Source organism: Sapajus apella, unplaced genomic scaffold (assembly GCF_009761245.1).
Source record: "Sapajus apella isolate SASKATOON/1434 unplaced genomic scaffold, GSC_monkey_1.0 scaffold3, whole genome shotgun sequence".
In the NCBI taxonomy this organism is placed as follows: Eukaryota; Metazoa; Chordata; class Mammalia; order Primates; family Cebidae; genus Sapajus; species Sapajus apella.
In genome coordinates, this window is record NW_022436943.1 from 14,543,161 (window position 1) to 14,565,748 (window position 22,588).

General features: G+C 39.9%; 2 protein-coding genes across 2 annotated transcripts; both read right to left on the bottom strand.

Moving 5' to 3' along the window:
- Window positions 1–431: 431 nt before the first annotated feature.
- Window positions 432–19,522, bottom strand: CA2 (carbonic anhydrase 2). The gene is made up of 7 exons (XM_032250038.1): window positions 19,026–19,522; window positions 17,752–17,949; window positions 8,336–8,454; window positions 7,733–7,825; window positions 6,405–6,467; window positions 4,655–4,810; window positions 432–1,242 (listed from the first exon to the last, which is right to left on the bottom strand). Exons 1-7 carry the CDS (start codon window positions 19,057–19,059, stop codon window positions 1,123–1,125), a joined length of 783 nt encoding a protein of 260 aa, XP_032105929.1. The 5' UTR covers window positions 19,060–19,522; the 3' UTR covers window positions 432–1,122.
- On the bottom strand, window positions 19,057–20,183 carry LOC116531320 (translation initiation factor IF-2-like). Its single transcript, XM_032250046.1, has one exon. It carries the CDS (start codon window positions 19,585–19,587, stop codon window positions 19,168–19,170), a length of 420 nt encoding a protein of 139 aa, XP_032105937.1. The 5' UTR covers window positions 19,588–20,183; the 3' UTR covers window positions 19,057–19,167.
- Between the last annotated feature and the right edge of the window lie 2,405 nt (window positions 20,184–22,588).

A 22,588-nucleotide genomic window follows, 5' to 3' on the forward strand; every position in this document is an offset into this window, starting at 1 on the left:
ACCATGCTCAGCTTAATTTATCTTTTTAAAATTCAAATTATTCTTTCACTTTTGGGTATGACTTGAATTCTCTTTTTGAATAAAATGAGCTTTTATTTTATTCCCAAGGGGCTTATATTGATTCAGTACGTACACTCTTCCCCCTTCTCTACCTCACTACTTTTAATGTGATCATTACTCTTGCAGGATTAATCTTCATAGGATTGTCATGAAGATCACATGAATGCTGAGAAAGCACTTAAAACAGTACTTGGCATATTAAGTAAATGACCTCAGAGTTTTTCCTTTTAAGGAGACTTCTTCAATTATGAGTAAGCCAATTATGATGGCTTATTATTAATAAGGAATTATTATGAATTGGAAAAGTGGACATTTGCTCCTCCATTACTGCATTACCCACCACTCAGTACACAATAAAATAACCCAGAATTGAATTCTGAATTTTATTAGAGAATATATCTAAAATACAATATTTATTGTTATGATATATTATCTGAATGGAAATATACTCTGTATCACAACTCTATAATAATTTTTACAGATAATACTTCATTTACATCTCTGTAGTTCAAAAGTCACTGAATTACAACATAATTCATATTTAAGATAACTTTGCTATAAATACATAATTTTTAAAGTTTTTCTTTAATATAACATCTTAGAATCATGAACACTTATTTCTTCTGGTTTATATTACATAGAATCATGACTATTTTACCTGATTTGCCTTAACTAGCTCAATTTATCTTATGCTATGGATTTGCCCTCAATCATTCTACTTTCCTATGTTTTAAAAGTAGTATGTGAGCGCACAATTGTGAATGCTCATTACCCTACATGCTGTGAACAAAGTCAAGGTACTTTATTCCTATTCCGTATCCTATATTCTCTGTTACAGAAAGACTACTACCATAAACAAAGCACCAACCAGCCACAGCAGTTGTGTCAAGCATGACAACTGGTCTAGCTCTTCACATTTTATTAGTAAGCCTATCAGATGAGAGATGAAGATTCTAGAAAACCAGACACAAAGCCAGGGTCCTAATCACCAAGGTAGATCTGTGCTTAGCTAAACGGAAACACCCGAAGATTTATTATTTGGATACAGGCTACGGGACCATCTTATTTGAAGGAAGCCTTGATTTGTCTGTTCTTCAGTGGCTGAGCCGGGCGCCAGTTGTCCACCATCAGTTCTTCAGGTTCACCCTCCCCACTGAAGCTCAGTTTACGGAATTTCATCATCTAAAAGACACAATAAAACATTGATAATTCAAGTTTCACAATAGTATACAATTATATGCTTGTGTTACATCTTTAAATACAGTCCTGTGCCAGATGCAGTGGCTCATGCCTGTAATCCCAGCACTTTGGAAAGCTGAGGCAGGTGGATCACCTGAGGTCAGTAGTTTGGGACCAGCCTGGCCAACAAGGTGAAACCCTGTCTCTACTAAAAAAAAAATACAAAAAATTTAGCTGGGCGTGGTGGCAGGCCTGTAGTCCCAGCTACTTGGGAGGGTAGGGTATGAGAATCATTTAAACCCTGGAGGCAGAGGTTGCAAAAGCTGAGATTGCACCACTGCACTCCAGCCTAGGCAACAGAGAGATTCTGTCTCAAAAAACAGAAACAAAAATAAACAAAAAATACATTCCCCGACATTCACAGTATAGTTGAATCAATGACCAAAATTCAATTTGATTCCTAATAAATACATAATCTCATATAGATTATGTATGCATGCTTTAATGTAACAAACCAATTTATATAAAACACACAAATTTGTTGGGGTCGTATTTAAAGAAAATTTTCAGTGAGCTTCAAATTTTGAAATCTAATGTCAAAAGTCTATAAAATCATACCTTTAGATCTAAAATAATAACAATTTTAGTTCCAAATTAAAGCTTTGTTTTCTGCCTCAGGGAAGACAAACTGCAGCATCTGTACAATTGGATCAAGTGGTCAGGACCTGCAGGCTGTATGGGCTGAGTGACGAGCTGGCATCTCCAAATACATAAAAACGCAGAAATGAATTTGTCCAGGCTGATTTGCCTTAACTAGATGAATTTATCTCAGGCTATGGATTTGCACTCAACCATTCTACTTTCCTATGTTTTAAAAATAGCATTTTAGTAAACAATTGTGAGTGCACATCACCCCACATAGCCCTAACTGGTATTTTGCCAATATAGGTAATTAACATTAGAACCCTTGTCACTGGTTGATTTTTATTCCCTTGTAAGCTTGTTTCAGTTTACTGGCCACCTCGGAGATACAAGCAGCCCTTAAACAGTCTCCTACTTCTTCAAGGAACTTAAAAAGTGCTACTTTTCTCCCTCTAGCCAAGGCTTGATTCAAATGAAAAAGGGTGGTTTGGGCAGTAATCTAGCGGCCCATGAATCAATAGCCTTTAACCTGATCTCTTCTGTACAGTAATAGTCCCTCAATCATTCCCATAAAGCCACCTTCCATTCACATATATTATAACATGCACGCTATGGTTACTGAATGCAAGGAAGCATTCTAAGGACATACAGGGTTGATTTATTACAACAGAATTCCAGCAATCTGAATGAGAGTTTGTACATAAAGTGCAATCAGGTCAAAGTTTTGATCAAACCAGTATAACTGATTTCTGCTCCTCACGGCACCAATTAAATTACACTATCACATTAGTCAACTTGACTCATTATTTTAGCATCACAGAGGCAGAGCCTGAGTATAGAAAATAAAGGTAGCAGAATTAGCAGACCCGTTTATATTGCTTACCTAAAATCCATGACCCCCCTCCCCCTGCCCCTCTTCCTGTAAGCCTCAGGGGGGTAAATCTGCCGGTCTTTTTTTTTTTTTTTATTTTTTTTTTATTTTTTTTTTTTGCCGGTCTTAACTGACTGTGTTGATCACATTGCCTAGGGACTGGCTAGGGACTGAGCAAGAAACACAATTCTAGCCAGTGAGAAGTGAAAGGTTTGCTAGGTGCCTTCAGGGAAAAGATTCTCTGCTCCTAGGGAGCCAATGGAAGAGGTATTCATTTCCTCCTTGAGAGGTGATTGTATATAGATGTGATGATCAAAATGCTATTGCAACCACCTTGAGGATGAATTCACCAATGTGCAGGGCCAAGTCAAGGGAATCAGATAGAGGAGGACCTAGAGCCCTTGCTTCCTGAGCTGAGCATGACTCTCCCTCCAGACTCCATGTTGCAGGACATGAAAAATAGCCCTACTGGTATTTTGTTAATACATGCAATTAACATTACTAGTTTAATACCACTTTCAACTTTAATGAGCAAACTCAGAGCACAGGAATTAATGCAGTAGGTTCAACTGCCCTTATCTATATGTGTATTTCTGCCTGTGGGTGTGTACATACCATAAATTCATTTGTTATAATGGTTTTAAATGTCTGACTATTCCTTTAAAGTTGGATTGCTCTCAGTGAAAGAAGAAAAAAAAAATCCGTGTTTTAAATTATAACATAAACACTACATCTACAAAAAGAAATGGCATTACAACCTTTCCTTATGTTACAACTTCAAGAAGCTTGCTCAAATATGTTATCACTATAAGGTCAATCTTCAGGTGACACACCAGACAAGCATGCTATTTTTTAGACCCACCTTTATATACTACAAGTAATTTTCCAGTTAGATACAGATTTCCTTTAAAGAAAGACGTGTAGTATCTTTAGTACTCATAAGTTCATTTTCTAAAGGAGGACACAGGAATAGAATCCTTGTCCCAGACCCAATTCTGTCCCGAGGTAGCTGAGTGGAAAACACTTCAATTTTCCTGCATCTCAGACTTGATCAATGTGATTCAAGCCAGTGAAATGAGAAAGTTGGACAACATGATCTCTATTGCACATTGCAGCTCTAACCCTCTATTATACAGCATTTTTGTAGGTTTAAATCACACTACCACTACTCACGTAGTTACCATTTTCAAGACTGTTGGCTCCTAATGCTCTCCTTAAATTATTCAGGATCCAACCTCTTTTGAATCCTAAGGAATGTTCACTTTCTACATTTCAACTGTACGCTAAGAGACAAGTCCAGGAAAAATTCATTTGCATCCACTTTGGTGGATACTCATCAGTGACTTAGAAGCTGCATTAATCTCTTGAACATCACACACTACATTGCATTGGAAATGTAAGAACATCTGCTCTAAGCCTCTAAAGTGACCTGGAGTGAGTTTGAATAGATACGTATTCTCCAAGGGACGACCCTCACCTGTCAGGATTTAGAAATGCATTCTGATATAAATAAACATGCAGAAAGCTCTTATGTGAGTGAGCAGTAGGCTGGTAATTCACTGATACCTACATAACCTTGAAGGTGAAATCTCACTTTTCTTAGCCTCAGCTTCCCCATAACTGGCAAAAAAAAAAGCATTTATTAGATGACAGACACCTTTCTCATTGAATCTTCACAATGACTCTCCAATTTTATAGACTAAACAAACTAAGCTTATAGTTAATAACAACAAAGATTTGCCAAATGCTATTTATTTACTAAGCTCCATCAGAGGCACTATTTCCACAGCCAGAAGTAGCAGGAGAAGGAACACATCTCAGTCTCTCCCACTCCAGAGGCCAAGGTCTCCTGCCTTGACTAAATTTTCCACCTGTAAACAGACTTGTCATTAGAAAACCAACCTGCTCGCTGCTGACACTGATGGGTTCCTTGAGCACAATCCAGGTCACACTTTCCAGAAGAGGAGGGGTGGTCAGTGAGCCTGGGTAGGTCCAGTAATCCAAGCTTTCAGGAAGGAGGCCACGAGGATTGAAGTTAGTGAAGTCAGCACTCTTGCCCTAGAACAAGGCAAATATGCAGGTTCAAACGGTCACATCAACAGAGTAGGAGGAGGGTAGGAGAGCAGGAGACACAAATAGGTATACTCCTCACTGAAAGCCAAAACACTTTTTAAATGAGAGGTTCTATACTCACTGGCAAACAAAATAAAAAGAAAAGAAGACATTCGACTTGAAAATATGCGGCAGATTTTAGCAAAAAAAAAAAAACAAAAAAAAAACTATTTTCAAATACCCATTTTTCATCTTGGCCTTTTATCTAAAATGATCCCTTACATTCTCCATTAAGTCATTCACTGATCACACTCAGTATTTAAAGTGAGACTGTTGCCACTAAAATGAAGTGACCTCAAGTTGCAGTAACAGAAATAGGGTGGCCCTGAGGAGGTGATTTTCTTGCTCTAGATCAGAATCAAAGAACTATATTCCATTTTGGACATTACACTTTTCAAGCAAATGGAAATGATTTACTGGAAGAGTGACGTGGTGGCAAAGAGAAAAAACGATATTATATGAGAATAGTTACAGGGAACTAAAGATAATTAGCTTGGGGTAGGTGAAAAAACAGAGCAGAGAGAGGGTAGGATTACTGGAAGAGAGATCAGGTTTATTCTATGAATTCAAAGGGCTCAAGCCAGGGGTGTAGAGTGAGCACTTCAGAGGATAAATGCTTCTTCAATGTGAGGATCAGCTTTATAAAGCCAGGGCTGCCCCTGGTGATAAGTTCCCCATTATGGGAAGTGACTGTAGTGTTTAAACAGATGCTCAACGAACTCAACACAACTATGCTGTAGAGAGGATTTAAATGCAGGATGGATGCGTTCAAAGAGGTCAGGCCAGGCACAGTGGCTCAGTCCTGTAATCCCAGAACTTTGGGAGGCCAAGACGGGTAGATCACATGAGGTTGGGAATTTGAGACCAGCCTGGCCAACATGGCGAAACCCCATCTCTACTAAAAATACAAAAATTAGCTGGATGTGGTGATGTATGTCTGTAATCCCAGCTACTTGGGAGGCTCAGGCAGGAGAATCTCTTGAACCCAGGAAGCGGATGTTGCGGTGAGCCAAGATCATGCCACTGCACTCCAGCCTGGGTAACAGAACAAGACTTAATCTCAAAAAAAAAAAAGAAAAAAAAAATATATATATATATCTCGAAGAGGTCATAGAATAGAAATCTCCATGAAACAGGGTCTTGTTTATCTTGTTCACCATTGTATCTACTAGTTTGCAAAGTGACTGGCACATAGTACATACTCAACAAATATCTGCTGTATGAATGAGTGAATAATTTGCCAAGAGGATCTTTGAACCTCCTTGCAGTCATAAGATTCTCTAACTCTTACATATGGATGTTCAAATGATGGGGGAGCAAGATTAAATAAATAGAAGTGGTAGAATTATGCTAGCATTGGGATCAAATTTTGTTTAAAGAAATGTTAATTAAATATTTAAGTAATATTCTACCTTTATTAACTGCTCATCCAAACACCACATGTCATTGACACTGTTCAATCTGATCAAAAGAAATTTCTAAAACCAATGGAGTATTGAAAATCGGTACCCTAAGGAAGTGACAGAAAATTCAACTTTACCTTTCTTTTAATGGAATCCAGCATATCAACAACTTTTTGAAGGCCCGGTTTAGCACTGCCAACCTATAGAAATACATAAAGGGCAAGATACTATCACCCAGTTCGTGCTGTACCAGTTTTGATTTTGATTTGGGTAGTTCTATTAGAAAACATCTAAATAGTGAGCCCAAATCCTCTACTTTATACATAACACCCATTGGTACTGGCTTGATGACATGACACCATAGACTTGCCTACTTTCACTGAATCTTCAACCTACCTTGGCTTCCACTGAGATAGTACTCCTGAACCACCCACTAAAGTAACCCCAAATGCTTGCCTTGATTTCCTTGCAGGACTTTACTATGGTCTTCCCTTCTTTTGAAAATTTCTTTTCTTCTTTGGCTTTCCTTATGCAGTCCCAAATCTCTCTTGACTCTTGCATTTTTTTTTTTTTTTTTTTTTAGGGTCTTGCTCTGTCACCCAGCCTGTAGTGCAGTGTCATGACCATAGCTCACTGCAACCTCAAACTCCTAGGCTCAAGTGATCTTCCTGCCCCAGCCTTCCGAGTATCTGGGATTACAGGTGTACACCACCATGCCCAACTAACTTTAAAAAATGTTTTGTAGAGATGGAATTGCACCATGTTGCCCAGGCTGGTCTTGAGCTCCTCGCCTTAAACTGTCCTCTCGCCTTAGCATCCCAAAGTGCTGGGATTACAGGCGTAAGCCACCATGCCTGGCCCCTTTTAAGTAGTTTAATTTACATCTCTCTCCTTGTCTTAAAGGCCTTACATTTTGCAGTTTCTCAGGATTGCTCCCTGGGCAGCTTTTTCATCCCCCTCTTCCTGCTGTACTTGGATGATTTCATAGACACCTGCAGCTTCCACCTCAATATGTGAATCAGAGCTCATAAATCTCCAGCGCAGACCTTTCTCCATTCTCCTTTGCCACTGGTTAGAGGGCAGCTCAACAGTTATGTCCCACTGTTGCCTGAAATTCACTGTCCTTCCCCACTCCAGAACTTCATCTTACTTTAACATGATATAGTACTGTCTAGCTTCAGGTTAAATGAAAAGAAAGCAAACGCCTGGCAGTCATCCGAGTTGATCTCTTTATGTTCTTCATATTTATATTGAAATAGTACTGACTAAATACAGCTCTATTGTCTTTCTGCCCTTTATCTCCACTGCAGTTAGCAGATATGAAAGAAGGAGATAAACTTGAAAACATTTCAGGGACAAAAGCATTTCCTAAGCTCTTTTGTAGAATGTCCTGTAAGTTACAAATGTTCTATCTAGTCATTCTTTATTAAAAATAGGAAAAAAAATAATTGGGCCATCAACTAACCTTCAAAAAAATACCTAGAACAGCCAGTCCATCAGGTTGCTGCGCAGCTTTCCCAAAATCCCCATATTTGGTGTTCCAGTGAACCAAGTGAAGCTAAAGCCAAAGAGACAAAGCCACAGTGAATGGTTTACACAATGAAAGCCATTAGACTTTATCCAATGGTCTTTTCCTGATAGCAAAGGTTACTTAAGAAATTGCAAATGTGGATAATTTTAAATAAAAACTTTCCTTTCGTTTTAATTCTAATTATCCACATGGTTCTTGGTGTAATAGCAAGTGTTTTCAACAACATCTCTAAGACAAAGAAATGTAGTTTTGACAGAAAGCACACATTTTGTTTCCAAATTTATGTTAAAACAGGGTCCTCCAATTTGACTCTGTTTACTTTTTGCAAATGGTGGCCTTGGAGACAGTAGAGAAGGTTTTGCAGCATTAAGTATGATATCACCATTAAAGCTTATAAAAAGCAAATGTGAAGGTCCTTTGTAAAAGAAGTGATTCACTGGGTGTGAGTTGAATTTACAAATTAAGCTTTTGAAATTAATGCTAAATATCAACTTATAAACATTTTTCCCTAGAAAGAAAAAAAAAAGTATATCTTACCTCAGCAGCATATTTCTTTTTATCCACAGTATGCTCAGAACCTTGCCCATCAGTTGAACCCCAGTGAAAGTGAAACTGAATCAATCTGTAAGTGCCATCCAGGGGTCCTCCCTTGAGCACTAAAATTAAAAATATATATATATGTAATATATGTGTATCTGTATTCCCATATATATATATATGCATACACACATACACTCATACATACATGCGCACATGAAACACATGTCTAAATATTACCATCTCTAGTTCTGTTTTATAGTACTAAATGTTTGCCTTTAATCACATTTCACTCTAAAAATTCAATCCAGAGTCAAGTTTAGTCTATGGTGCTGAACAAAATCACTTCACCTGTTTTTATTTCTCACATGTGTTGTCTGGAGAATGGATGTTTTCACATCTTTCTTTCTGAGCATACTGATTCCTTTTTCTGGGTTTGTGTTTTAGAGTCATAGATTCAGGTCCAGAGAGAGAAAATTTTACCTGAAACTAATAATCCCTCTGTGAAACATTTAGGCAATGCCCATGCAGCTACTGGGCAATGAATTGGTCTGCTACATACATTCGCAAATGTGGGACCCTCTTTTCTACCAAGGTCCCATGGCTGCCATTCAGCCTGCTTTGCCAACCTCTGATACCAGTTCTTACACACCCGAATTTGTGAAATAAGTATTCCATTGATCTCAACATTGCAAAATCCAATTGTCCTTATATAGGCTTCCTTATATTGCAGTTTCTCAGGATTGCTCCCTGGGCAGATTTCTCAACTCCCTCTTCCTGTCCTATTTGGATGATTTCATAGACACCTGCAGCTTCCACCTCAACATGTGAATCAGAGCTCATATATCTCCAGCCCAGACCTTTCTTCATTGCCCTTTACCACTGTTTAGAGGGCAGCTCAACACAGTGAACAGACTGTCACTGCTGCTGGCTAGCTTTGTTCTCTTAATTTTTTTTTTTTTTGGAAACAGAGTCTTGCTATGTTGCCCAGGCTGGAGTGTAGTGGTGCGATTTCAACTCACTGCAATCTCCACCTCCAGGTTCAAGTGATTCTCATGCCTCAGCCTCCCAAGTAGCTGGGACTACAGGCATGCACCACCAGGTCCAGTTAATTTTTCTATTTTTAGTAGAGGCAGAGTCTTGCCTTGTTGCCCAGGCTCATTTGGAACTCCTGAGCTTGGGCAATCTGTCCACCTTGGCCTCCTAAAGTGCCGGGATTACAGGTATGGGCCACCGCACCTGGCCAAAAATTTTTATTAAGCCTCTTCGACCTTAATTTACTCACCTGTAAAGTGGATACAGTAAATCACTTATTTCATTAATCATTTATGGATCATCTTCTATATGCAGTGTAACATGCTCTATTATCTTCAAGAACTTAAAATTCTAACTTGATAACTATCCTACTGAGGGACTGTGTTAAGGAAAACCGAGTCCACAAGGGGTGTGGTTTCAAAGGCAGGAATTTTCCAGCACCCTGCCTCCATCCACTTCCCCATCCCAAACGTAAATTTCTTTGTCTGACTTTCGCCCACGGGCTAGGTAGAAATTCCAGGTGAGCCTCTTTGTTTCAAAAAGCCCCCACCCCCGCAAAGCTCTGGGAGGAGGGGGCTCTGATTGTGGGCCGGACAGCCAATCCAGTATCAAAGTCCAAGATCAGTCGCTCCAGAGGAAGTTTAAAAGAACTCCTCTGATTGGACGAGAACATGAATAGGGCGGGAACAACTCCAAGGTTAAAAACCCACCGCTCTTCACCTAAAGGGATTCCTCCCTTGGATCCCCTCCCATAGCAGCGTGAGAGCTCTCTCCGTCTCTCTCTTTCTCTCTCTCTGCCTAATAAATTGCTCTTTGTAAAACTCTTTGGGTCCACGATATTTATTCAAACAGTAAGCTCACTGCGCCTCTGGGGCCCTTTTCCCCATTCCTGGGGCAAGAGAGGCCAAGGACCTGGGCACATCGGGGGAACATCGAATCCGAGAACTGGAAGTGTCTTTGGGACGTCCCCGCAGCTCTGCTCCCGTCCCCGGGTTACATCTTTGGCAAGCTCGGGGAGGGAGCTGAGCCCCTGCACCCTGCTCCGGTTACACTATTCCGCTATTCTGCCATTAATGTAACTTTGTTAAGCCAAATCAGTACTAAAAATCACACCCTTGGGCTACAAACTGTACATAATTAATAAGTTGTGTCTTGACAGAGGATTAAAACAGTGTGGAATCACTCTTTCTCCCATCCACCAAGAAACTTTGTACCTAAGTTTATAGGTATTAATTGGATTTAACCAATATTTTCAAAATCTTTTAAAAGTAGTTTAGTTCCACAATTTAAATTTTATTTTTCTAATACTGAGATTTAAACATCTGTTTCTATAAGTGTATTTTATTAGCTTTACTATATAATTCCATAAAATAATGAGCCCAAAATTACTGTGGCTCATTACAAAGGGATAACTACCGTACAACAAGATTTGTTCACTGAGTTTCGCCTCAATATGCTTACATGGTAGCAACACCCATTCATCTATTCAGAGTTAAAGATTGCTTTGAAGATATTTAAGCTGTGTGGCCTTTCTATGGTTCCTGATGCAACCTCTGGCTGCCAGAACTGCTTTACAATAAACAGGCCAGGAGAAAAAAAAGGAGAATGAAAACAAAAAGAATGATAAATGGTGTTATGCTACAGACCTGCTAAGAAACATGAATTTGGATGTATTACAACAAAGTCACACCTCTTGGAACACAAACACAACTTATTATAACAGTTTATTTGTTTCCTGGTAATTCTATATGGAAATGTTAGCCTCTAATTCTAGACTTTTTAAAAAAAAATGGGAAAAAATCCCCTTTTTTAAAAATATACCCTTAAAAATAAACATGTTTATGAAATAAATTAATGCTGAAAAAATCCTTCATAACAACTCTTTAAAGCTAGCAACCAACTGGCTGATAATAAAAAGCAAATGTCATTTGTAACATCATTAATTCTACCAAGTGGTAAAACTAATTAAATAAAACCATATAAGTATCTGAGATAACCAATTTTTTACGTGTATCTTTTTTCTCCCCAATGAAGAATCATAGCAGGATCTTACATTTTAAATAGAATAAAATTTATTGTTATTTCTTATTCTTATTCTCTCTCTTAGAAACCTTAAAATTTCATCTTACTTTATTTATTTCTAAGAACATTTAGAATTAGGTAAGAGCAGGTGCAAACTTTTATTAAACAATGCTTGCTAACAGCTAAACTAAAAAAAAAAAAAAAAGAAAAGAAAAGAAAAAAAAAACATGCTCTGGGCTCAATGATTAAACACATTCAGTGCTAATCTATTATCACCAGATACCTGTTTTAGCCCCTGTTAAAATAAAACTTGTTGCTCTGAAGATTAGAAACCCACTGTAACTAGAAAAAGTTACTAAATCTTTAAAGTTTACCTGCTACAGGAGGAAGCAATTCTGACAAACTCTTAGCATGGAGCGTAGTCAATGAATTCCTTCAAAAACATTGTTATGATAAATTGCCATAAACTCAAACGTTTTATTTGAGAAACATAAAAGATAACACTTTGGTTTAAGTTAGGGACTTTATGCTATATTCTGGATGTACTTATTTATTTAAATGACTACATGCCATTTTCTAAACTGTTACAGTTTAAAAGGAAATCTATTTTCTAATGTAAAAATAATGTCTGAAAAATAGCAGAAATTGCTGACTGCATATTTTTTCTCTGTAAAATCTAGCCATGGCAGTGGTGCTTTAAAGAGTTAATGGTTTATTGTGCCCCAGAAATGTGTTCCATGAGGGATGGAGACATAAGTACAGTTTTCTACTCTAATGTTTTTTCAAGACCCCCCAAATTTAATTTAAATTCAAATCTCAACATCAAGAGCTCCAGCCAATTTAATTTTCATGATCTGTCATCAGTTATACATACTCTGCCTATAACACAAACCAAACACTAAGTATAATATTATAGAATAATCTGTCTTCCTATACATATTATTTGAGGAAATCCTATGAATTGCTTTTTGTGAAAAATAAGAGATCCAATAATATTGAAATGAATCACATTATTATACAAATTAAAAACTGAAAATTTAATTTTTTTTAAATTTTCTCTCCCTAATCGCTTCCTACTAAATTAAGACGCACTGGAGTAACAGACTAAAGACCTTAATGAATGTCAACAGTTTCTCTTAAGTCTAAAATATAAATAAGCTATTCTCAATAATCTTTAGTTTAAAACTAAATTTAAGTGAATTCCTATTAAAGAAGCAAATGATTAATTCTAGAGAAAACATGGCATTTTCAGAACCATGTTTTCTATAAATAACCTGAAAATTTTAATATCATGCATTACTGTTTTACACGTATTCCATTTATTTTAAAGCAATAAGACATTTAGCTGTCACTTCCGTTAGAGTAAACAGTCGAAATTCAACAGAAGTTGTTGTTTAAGCTACATGGCAAATGTATAGGAATACAAAAAGAAGCTGTTTTGATGTGAATGTAGTTAACTACAGTGTTCAGAATACATTGGTCCGCTTTCTAGATATTTAGTGTTCTGCTGACACCATTAACTGTGTGCATGGCAAGCCCTTTCATTTGTTGTTGTTATGCTTTCTTTTAACTTAGGACTGCTGCAGAAGAAAACTTTTAAAGCTTTAAAAGCAAGTCCCTGAAAGTCAAGCAGGATCCATCTATGAAGATCCATTATGTCATACAGACAATGGGTCACTTAAAATGAGCACAGGTAAACGCATCCAGCTTCCTTCACTCTTTTCTTTAAATAACAAACAGATTTTTAAAATTCTAATTTCTAAAAAACAGAAATGATGTAAGACTTGCCTAAGGCTTAATAATTCTGGCATTGGCTATCAATATTTGTCCCTAACTTTGCAAGAAAGCAGGACAGTATTAAAAAGTTAATAAAAGTTAATAAGTTAGCAGGAGTTAATAATTTGACTGCTATTCTTTTCTCCCAGATAAGGCCATTAATAAAACATCTCAAGCAGGGAGAGTTATTTTTTAATAATTTTTTAAGAAACCTAAAAGGATTAGCAATTTTTCATTAACTTAAGGTGAATTTAAGGTGGCTTATTTTCAAAGGAATTTAGACGATTGATGAGAGCTCTAACCCAAGCTTCTAGTTAAATCCTATTAACTCCAGTTTCAAAAAATTTTCTCAAGCTGAAATCAGCTATAAAGTCAATCTGCTCAGTTTCTGATATTCAAGTACTTAAGTTTGGATATAAGAGAATCTTTAAAGCATATTGGAAAACCTCGATCTATGAGAAGTTCTAGAAGGCTGAAATATCATTGAGGCAAAAAAGACAGGTAAATAAGTTGCATTTAAATGGAGGAAATAAGAGACATAGGACATCTAAAAAGGTTATCACCACAAAAATAACTCCTAATACAGATGTTAAACTGTTGACTTTTTAAAATTAAGTGACTAAAATAAAAACTTTTTGACAAGTACAGAAAAGAATGCCAGTTTTTTAAAAACATGGCATGCACCAACTAAATATTAAATATGGTTATCCTTCAAATATTCAAATTCTATTTTTAAGTGATTGCTATTTAGTCCCTTCAGCAAACTAGTAAGGAGACAACTGAGAACGTTATTTAAACTCTTTGGCTTCTGTTTCTTCATGTTTATTTTAAGTGGGTTTAACCAGAGTATCTCTACTCTTTGTTCTGGCTTTGAGAGTCTAGGATTGTCATATATATATATATATATATATATATATATATATAAAGGGTGTTTTTCCACATGGTATGATTTTTTTTTGGGGGGGGCGGAGTCTCACTCTGTCCCCCAGACTGGAGTGCAGTGGAGCAGTCTTGGCTCATTGCAACCTCCACCTTCTGGGTTCAAGCGATTCTTCTGCCTCAGCCTCTGAAGTAGCTAGGATTACAGTAGCATACCACCACGCCGGGCTAATTTTTTGTATTTTTAGTAGAGATGGAGTTTCACCGCATCAGCCAAGCTGGTCTTGAACTCCTGACCTCAAGTGATCCGCCCATCTTGGCCTCCCAAAGTGCTGGGACTACAGGCATGAGCTACTGAGGCTGGCTTCCCACATGGTATGATTTCTCAAAATTTATTCTGTAGATACCTTTTCCCTTAATACTGACATTTTAATATATTCTGCATCCTTTTTAGCTAAAGTAACTGAAAATGTGGAAGAGGCAGGCAAAATTGCAAAGGAATCTTTCACCTACAAAGGAGGGCAAGTCCTTCCTGACCCTTGCTTTTAGTATATCTTCTTGCCTTTTTGGAGCACATACTGTGCTCTCTTAAGCCCCCTGGTATTTCCTATTTCCCTTTGCCTGGACTCTCGTCCAAGACATCAAAATCCTTCAAGCCTCATATAAGCCTTATTTACCCTGGAAAGTCTTTCCTGTTATGTATTTCCAGTCTATGCAGTTAGACTGTTAAGCCTCCTTCACGTTTCCATGGAATAATTCCTTTCTGCACTTACCGAAGTAGCAGTCAGGGTCTACTATTTCTATGTCTTTCTACTTTAAGTATTTCCAGCATGGGTTCTTGAGAACAGGAGAGGGACCAGGCCTCCACTTGGCTTTCATGATGCTTAGCTTACCGTGCATTTAGTTAGTGTTAGTAATTTTTGTAGAAGAACTAGGTGGATAATACATGTGTCTCTAAAGGCATGGGTGGGATCTCCTATCTAAACCCTGTGGTTTTCATCTGTTTCACAATCTAAACATGGCCAACTTCTTTAAAAATGTATGCATTACTCTCCAGAAGAAATGGCTGGGGAAAATGTAGCTAGATCTGCTTAGTTACTCCTTATGGAGAAATCCATCAAAGTTTAACAGATTCATGGTAAAATATATAACTATATAATAACTTCATACATAAAATAAGTACATATTCAGTATGATACACAGCATGTTTCAGAAAATGTAAAAATAAAATTTTAAAATACCATCAAATAATGGGAACTAATCTTAAAGCTATTAAAGGAAAAATTTATTCAGAAATCTTATCTCAGGTAAAACATCTACAGCAATTGTCTAACATAGACAGTCGAAGGGTTCACAGTTGCGACAGTTGTGACAACAGAGGTCATTTACTGAGGAACTTTTATGCGCCAGGCACTAGGCAAGGTGCTTTACATATACTGCCCCACTTCATCCTTCCACTGTGGCAGATACTATTGCTATTCCAACTTTACAGTTTAAAAGAACTAAAACCTAGATAGCATTACTCCCAAAGTCTCAGAGCTAGTCGTTAGCAAAGCCAGAACTCAAATCCATCTCCCCCTGACTCCAGACTACGCTGATAACCATGAGACCTTATACTGAAATTCACTTTACAATATATATTACTGGAATAATTTATTTCACTATCCATTTTTTAAGGACTATAAAGAACCCCATCTGCTTTCATTTGTTAGAGATTTGTTTATTCATTGTCCCAAAAAAGACTAAAGCATCCAATTTCTATGTAGTATCCAATTAGATACACACTTTGGTAGACATTACATCATTGAAAACAATGACATCACTGTGGCTCTTTAAAAAGGTACAGCTACAGACTAAAGTAGCTCACTTTCTTTTGTTTTTAAATGACTAAACATGAAATTTTATAGTATACTTTCTGTATGTGTAATACCTTGAGACCTTTGGCCTTGTCATGTTATAAATATACGTTTTTTGTTTTTTTTTTTTCTTTTTTTTTTTTTGAGGTGGAGTTCCACTCTTGTTGCCCAGGCTGGAGTACAATGGCACGATCTTGACTCACTGCAACCTCTGCCTCATGGGTTCAAGTGATTCTCCTGCCTCAGCCTCCAGAGGCTGCTCCTCCTGAGGAGCTAGGATTACAGGCATGCACCACCACGCCCGGCTAATTTTGTGTTTTTAGTAGAGACGTGGTTTCTCCATGTTGGTCAGGCTGGTCTCGAACTCCCGACCTCAGGTGATCCGCCCACCTCGGCCTCCTAATGTGCTGGGATTACAGCCACCGCACCCAAACAATATACAGTATTTTTTACAAGAAAAAAAAATTGTTTAATTAAATGAGCACTGTTTCTTTGGAGTGAGAAGAACGCTTGGGAAAGCAGTGTAGCAGAATCACTGAACTGTCTTCTATGTACTTTTACTTGATTCTAATAAATCATAATACAATGCCAGAGTGAGTGTTCGTGTGTGTGTGTGTGTGTGTGTGTGTGTGTGTGTGTGTGTGTATGTGTGTACCGGGGGGAGGGGTGCACATAGGCAGCCACAGGGTAGGTTGAAAACATTTCTCATATGACCTCCACATTATCCCTCCATCGAATTGTCTTCCAGAATCACCATTTCGGAAAGCCAGGTGTTTATAAATTTTTTTAAAGTTGGAAGGAGGGAAGAATTTTGTTTTCGAAGCTGAGCTGACTATATTGGATAGCTGCTGACAAAGAAGAGTCAACCTGATGAAAATGATTATATATATATATATTAGTAGCATAGGTCACTACTCCAAAACTTTCTCATTTTGTTCCACCACTCTCCTCACTCCCACACCATCACCAAACAGAATGTTTGCAGCACCATTTCATTCAATGACCTTCAGAGGAAAGCACTCAGGAAAATAGGGCACTGGCAATTAAATTAACTGCTGAGTGAAGAAGGCAGCTACTATGTCTGAATGGGATTATTCTCTTGTTTCAAAAGAGAATTTTTTTTTAAAAAAAAGCAGCATTTTTTTCTTTTTTTCTCTTTCTTTCTTTCTCTCTCTCTCTCTCTCTCTCTTTTTTTCAGTGAGCATCCTGTAAACAGCTGTATTACAAATAAAGATGACAATTAGTTTTGTCAGTAATGGGCCAGGTATGTCCACCAACTCTAAAACATCTTCATTTGTGGAATGAGTTTCTGAGTAGATATCAAAATATGCTGCCATCTTTATCACACTAGCCCAATACTAAGAAATACTCAGAAGTATAACATTTTCCAAGAATTTCAGTATTTTATATTGGCACATTTTCCTTACTCTTCTCGAGGCTACCTTAAAGATAAAGCTCACTAAGATATACTTTTTAACGGATACACATCAGCTCTGGAAGACAAATATTTTACAATCTTAAAAGTTCAATTAGTGCAAATCTCATCATTAATGATCTTTATTGCTAGGGGACTTTGCCTTTTGTGACTTTTCACAGGTATATCGCAGTTATTCAATGCCCTACATAGAAGCCAGGGATTTTACAGGGGAGAAAAGGCCCCAGGACACTTCAAACTAATTAGCCTGCTTCTCAGAATCTGAGACCTAATGAAGATGATCAGCATGGCATCCTTGAGTCCTGAGACAAACTGTGCTATTAAGGGGGTTCCTGCTACTGTTCCTGGCTCCTTCATTAAGCTTGGAAAACAGCTGCTGGCTAAAAGACACATGTTATTTTCTAAACACTGACCTGCTTTGTCCTGAGAGTCATCAAACTCGACGTTGAAAGAATGACCATTGTTGAGGATCCTCCGGGAAGTTGCTTGATCATAGGAAACAGACAGAGGCTTCAGGGAAGGGTCATACTTGGCTGTGTGAGTGTCGATGTCAACAGGGGACTGGCGCTCTCCTTTGGCAATGGGGAAATCATTATGCCAGTGCTCAGGTCCTGGGGAAAAGAAGACAAAACGTGTGAATCCCCCACTGTGGGGAAGGTTACACCCAGACCCCTAGAGAAGAGCAATCATTCTGGGGCCAATCTGCTCAGCTCCACAGTGGGGTAAACTTTGGGAAAACACGTAATCTGTGCTTCAGTTTCTAGATTTGTAATATGGGATAATTAGAAATCTACTTCATAGATGTCGCTGTGAGAATTAGAATAGATATAGGTAAAGCTCTTAGATCACTGAGTGCCATATAAATATTAGCTATTTTAATGATAGTTTTACTGATATTCAGCAACTGAACCTGGGCAGACACTAACGGCAGGGCTTGTGGTTGGGATTTGGGATATGCAAGCTCACTTAAGACATTCAAGCAGGTCTGGATCCCTTCCTCACTGCCCAGGCCCGGGCCCACCCCTCCTTTAACCCACAGGGTCGCCACTACCTGGGAAGCCCCACACCCCTCCAAAGATGCGCCAGACGCGTGCCTCTCTGCTCCGCTGGCTCCAGAGAACCAGATCAGAGACCAAGATAAAACCCGATTCTTGGTGTCCGACGGAAAAACTCGGAAATCAGCATCATGGATTCAAACCAGCACTGGGAAATGCCCCGGGACAGTTAGTGATGAGCGCCTTATCCACAGGTGGTGCCGAAGCTGGAGGAGTGTGTAGGGGGGCGGGGGAAGGGGGTCTCTTAATTTATCTGCGATCAACAACTAGAATTTTCCGTTACAACCCTTCCCCGCCTCCTCCTAGGTCGGGTTAAAATGATTCCCGGCTCGGGAACCGGGAGGGACTGTCCTCGGATCCCGCGGCCAGGCTGCGTCTCCCCTCCCTCGGGCCCTGCGCGCCTCCGGCAGACGCGGGGATTCCTCGACAGTGGCCTCGCAGCTGGGGAGAGGGGGGAATCCCCGGCGCTGGGGAGCCGCGGGCTGAGCGAGCGTCCGGGGCGCACCTGAGTCTCCAGCGCACCCCGCGGCCGCGGTAAACAGCAGGTGCGGGCGCTGCGGGCCCCGGGCCGGCAACTGGGCTCGGGGCTCGGCGCTCAGGGCTCCGCCGCGCCGGCGGCCGCCCGCACTCACCGTTGTCCTTGCCGTACCCCCAGTGATGGGACATGGTCGCGCCGGCGGTCGGGGCAGGGCAGGAATCGGCAACGGTCTAGCGGCGGCGGCGGCGGCTCGGGCGCCTGCACTGTGTGTCCGCGGGTCGCGCCGGCACCGGCTTTTATAGGCTCCCGCCAACTTCGTGCTCGGGGGCGGCCCGGGGGAGGGGGCCCGGGTGGACCTGGGCGACAGGGGAGGAGGTGACGGGCGGAGGTGATCTCCCCGCGCTCGGGGCGGGCCGGGCGGGCCAGGCTCCGGGGGCGGGGAAAACGCCCTCTCGGCCGGCGCTCGGCGGGGCTCCGGGGCTCCTTTCCCGCTGCCCGGCTCCCCTCGGCCCGCGGCACGGCCCCGGTGTCCTGAGCTGGCAGCGAGGCTTGGCGCTCTCGGCGCGCGGCGGCTGCGGCGGCTCCTGGGCTCCTCCGTCCGACTGGGGCCGCGGATCGTCTACGCGCACCCCATCCCCCTCCCGGGCGCGGAGTCTGGCGGCGGCGGGGACAGCTCGGGACCCGGGCCCCTGGCGCCTTTCATCCCCTGTCCCCATTGTGATCTGTCTCCCGGCCCCGGAGCCCTCCCCCCCCACACGCGCCGGGGTCTCCAGCCCGAAGGGCTCCCTCTCTGGTGTCCCCGGCCTGGGGCTGGCAAGCTGGTTAGGAGCTATGACCTTGGGGCAAATAGGGATACGATCCTTCAGGCGCGGGGAGCGCGCCGCACTGAGCGCTGAGAGCCACGCGCCCTCTGCTGCCCCGCCGTGGAATAAAGCAAGACAGAGGCGTCACGGTCCTCTGCCCGCAGCCCACGCTGGGGCGAGCCGGGAGGATTGCATTTCCTCGTAGGCTGGCAGAGCCTCACATGAAGTGCTCATCTTCTACTTTCCTTCTCTTTAAAAAATTAACGTGGGTGAGGAGACGTCCTAGTTGAGTACATATTGTTTTGAAATAACCAAAACTTTTAGCAAATCGCTTTTCTCAGGAGCATCTAGTAAAAGATAATTTCTTCCAAAGACATGAGAAAGAAGTTCCCCGGCTGGCCAAGAAAACTTGGCATTTGGCATACCTACGAATCATTCAAAATAGTTTAATAGGAAGGATATTTTGAGGCCAGCCAGCATTATGGCTTTTGTGGGTCCTGTGGCATTTCACCTTGCTGGGTGCCTTTTTCATAAACACGCAAACACATTTATAACTACACTGACATAAAGATAAATATCTTAATATTATAAATTTAAACATTTTCTTTGACTCAAACCTAATTTTTGTTTTTGTTGTTCTTATTTTAAAAGGAAACCTTTTCTTGGGCATGTAAAAGGATTATGGACCTGAGGCACTGTGCTTACAGGGCCTAATGGGTTAGTGACTCTGTTTTGAAGTATAGACAGAATTCATTTCCTGCAAGGGACTTTGCCACAAAAAAATTGGGGGGTTTGTGGGAAAGAGTTCGGTTCTGTGGTCTCTGCAATCTTTGAGGGCCATAGTATTAGAATTACAGCCAGGGAAGCAGTACATAGTTCAATGTGATTGTGTCAGCCTTGACATCACATTACTTATATTTGAAAATACATGGATAAATAAAAGGATAAGTTATTAGTGCACATTTTTGCAATATTGATCTCAAAATTGCTCTTTACTATTTATCAGTCAATTTCATGCAACCAAATATAATTCATGTTTAGACTTACTTGTTCTTGTTCTAAGACTTTAGAAAATGGTGTACTGCTTATGTGGGTTTTGAGTTGATGTCACAGGGAATTCTTAGGCAAGAAAGCAGCAATAAACTTTTTAAATTTTTAGGACCATTACAAAATGGAGTTTGTAGCAAAGAAGAACCTTTTATTTGTGCCTCTGTAGATGCATTGTATCTGTTGGGGCCCAGTGAGGTAATTTTGATTTTTTATATAATTTTCAAATATTAACTTGGTTGCTGTGAGGCTCTTCACTTGGCCCTGGCATATGACATTGATAGGTGCCAAGAATTGAATGGGAAGTTTATCAATGTAGAGTGGGTTCTCAGGATTCTGTGAAGGGAGCTAAGCTATTTGATTAACCGGAATCCTTGTCTTTCATTTTTCATGAAACTGGATTGTGGCTTTCCTAAGAAGGATGTAGTAAGAGCATATTTGATTCTTAAATACGTGTAAAACTTCAAATACCGGTATACTGCAGTTCACCAAATGGATTCTTGTTATGGGAATTTTCCCTTATCTCTCACTTCTGGAAAGTGAATTAATTCTCAGTGGGAGAAGGCCCTCCCCACAGAGCTGCTGTTAGGGAGAGTGTCACGTGCTCACCACAGGGTGGAGAGCTCACCTTTGGATACTCAGAAGCAATCTAAATTTTTTAGTAGCTTTTTGGTATTACAGTACCAGGTTTTTTTTGGTTGACTTATCATTATTATTTTTTTCTCCTGGTCAGTTTTTATAATGGAGTTAACTTTGTGTGTTCACATCAGTCAGTCCCAATCTAACTTTATTTTACTGAAGGCAGTCTTAGCAGGCTGTCATGATTCACGGGCTGCAAAAAACTATTCTAATACTGGATTTGTTAAAATAAGTAAAGTGCTTATATTATTATGTACCTATGTTTCTATTAGAGAGAAGGATTGGTTCATTTCAGAATAATCCTAAGTAAAGGAACTGACAGTAGCTGAAGAAAAGTACTTTTCTTTGCCCCAGCGGGAAAAAAATTCAGCCAGTACATCAGGAAAATGTAATATAAAAAATATCTTAAAGTCTGTGTTCCAATTATTGTAATAAAAAGGCTTCTAACATATTATTAATCCTAGCAAAAATGTAAAAAGAAAAAATATTTGCTTTTTCTCAAAAAACGTAAAGATATTGTTAAAATATTTTACAAAGTGAGATATACATGATTTATTAAATATTTAATTAAAAGGCTAATAAAAAGCCAGATATCTTCAAGTTTGTTACAATTATAGTGTTAAAGTAAATATCGGGGCTGGCTCACACCTGTAATCCAGCACTTTGGGAGGCCAAGGCAGGCAGATGGCTTGAGCTCAGGAGTTCAAGACCAGCCTGGATAACATGGCAGAACTCTGTCTCTACAAAAAACAAAAAATTTGCCAGGCATGGTGATGTGCACCTGTAGTCCCAGCTGCTTAGGAGGCTGAGGTGGGCAGACTGGAGCCCAGGAGGTCGAGACTGCAGTGAGCCATGCCACCGCACTCCAGACTAGGAAACAGAGTAAGACCCTGTCTCAAACAAAATAAAAATAAATAAATATCTATGGATGCCAAGAGCCACTTGCTTCTTGGGGCTCCCATAGGTCTTTGCACACACATCCTTCTATCTAATACTGGCAATTCCACATTGTAATCAGACACTCTATTGTAATCATTGCGTTGTAATACAATGACCCAATAAGCTGTTGACTGCTCATTTGTAAAGCAGAAATAATGACACCCACCTCATTGTTGTAAGAATTCAGTCAGTGAGTATAGATAAATCACCTGCCATGTGTAGGCACTCAGTAAATCATGGCTATTGGGTTCCTCCTAGACAGTGCTAAGTAGTTAGAATATAATATAAG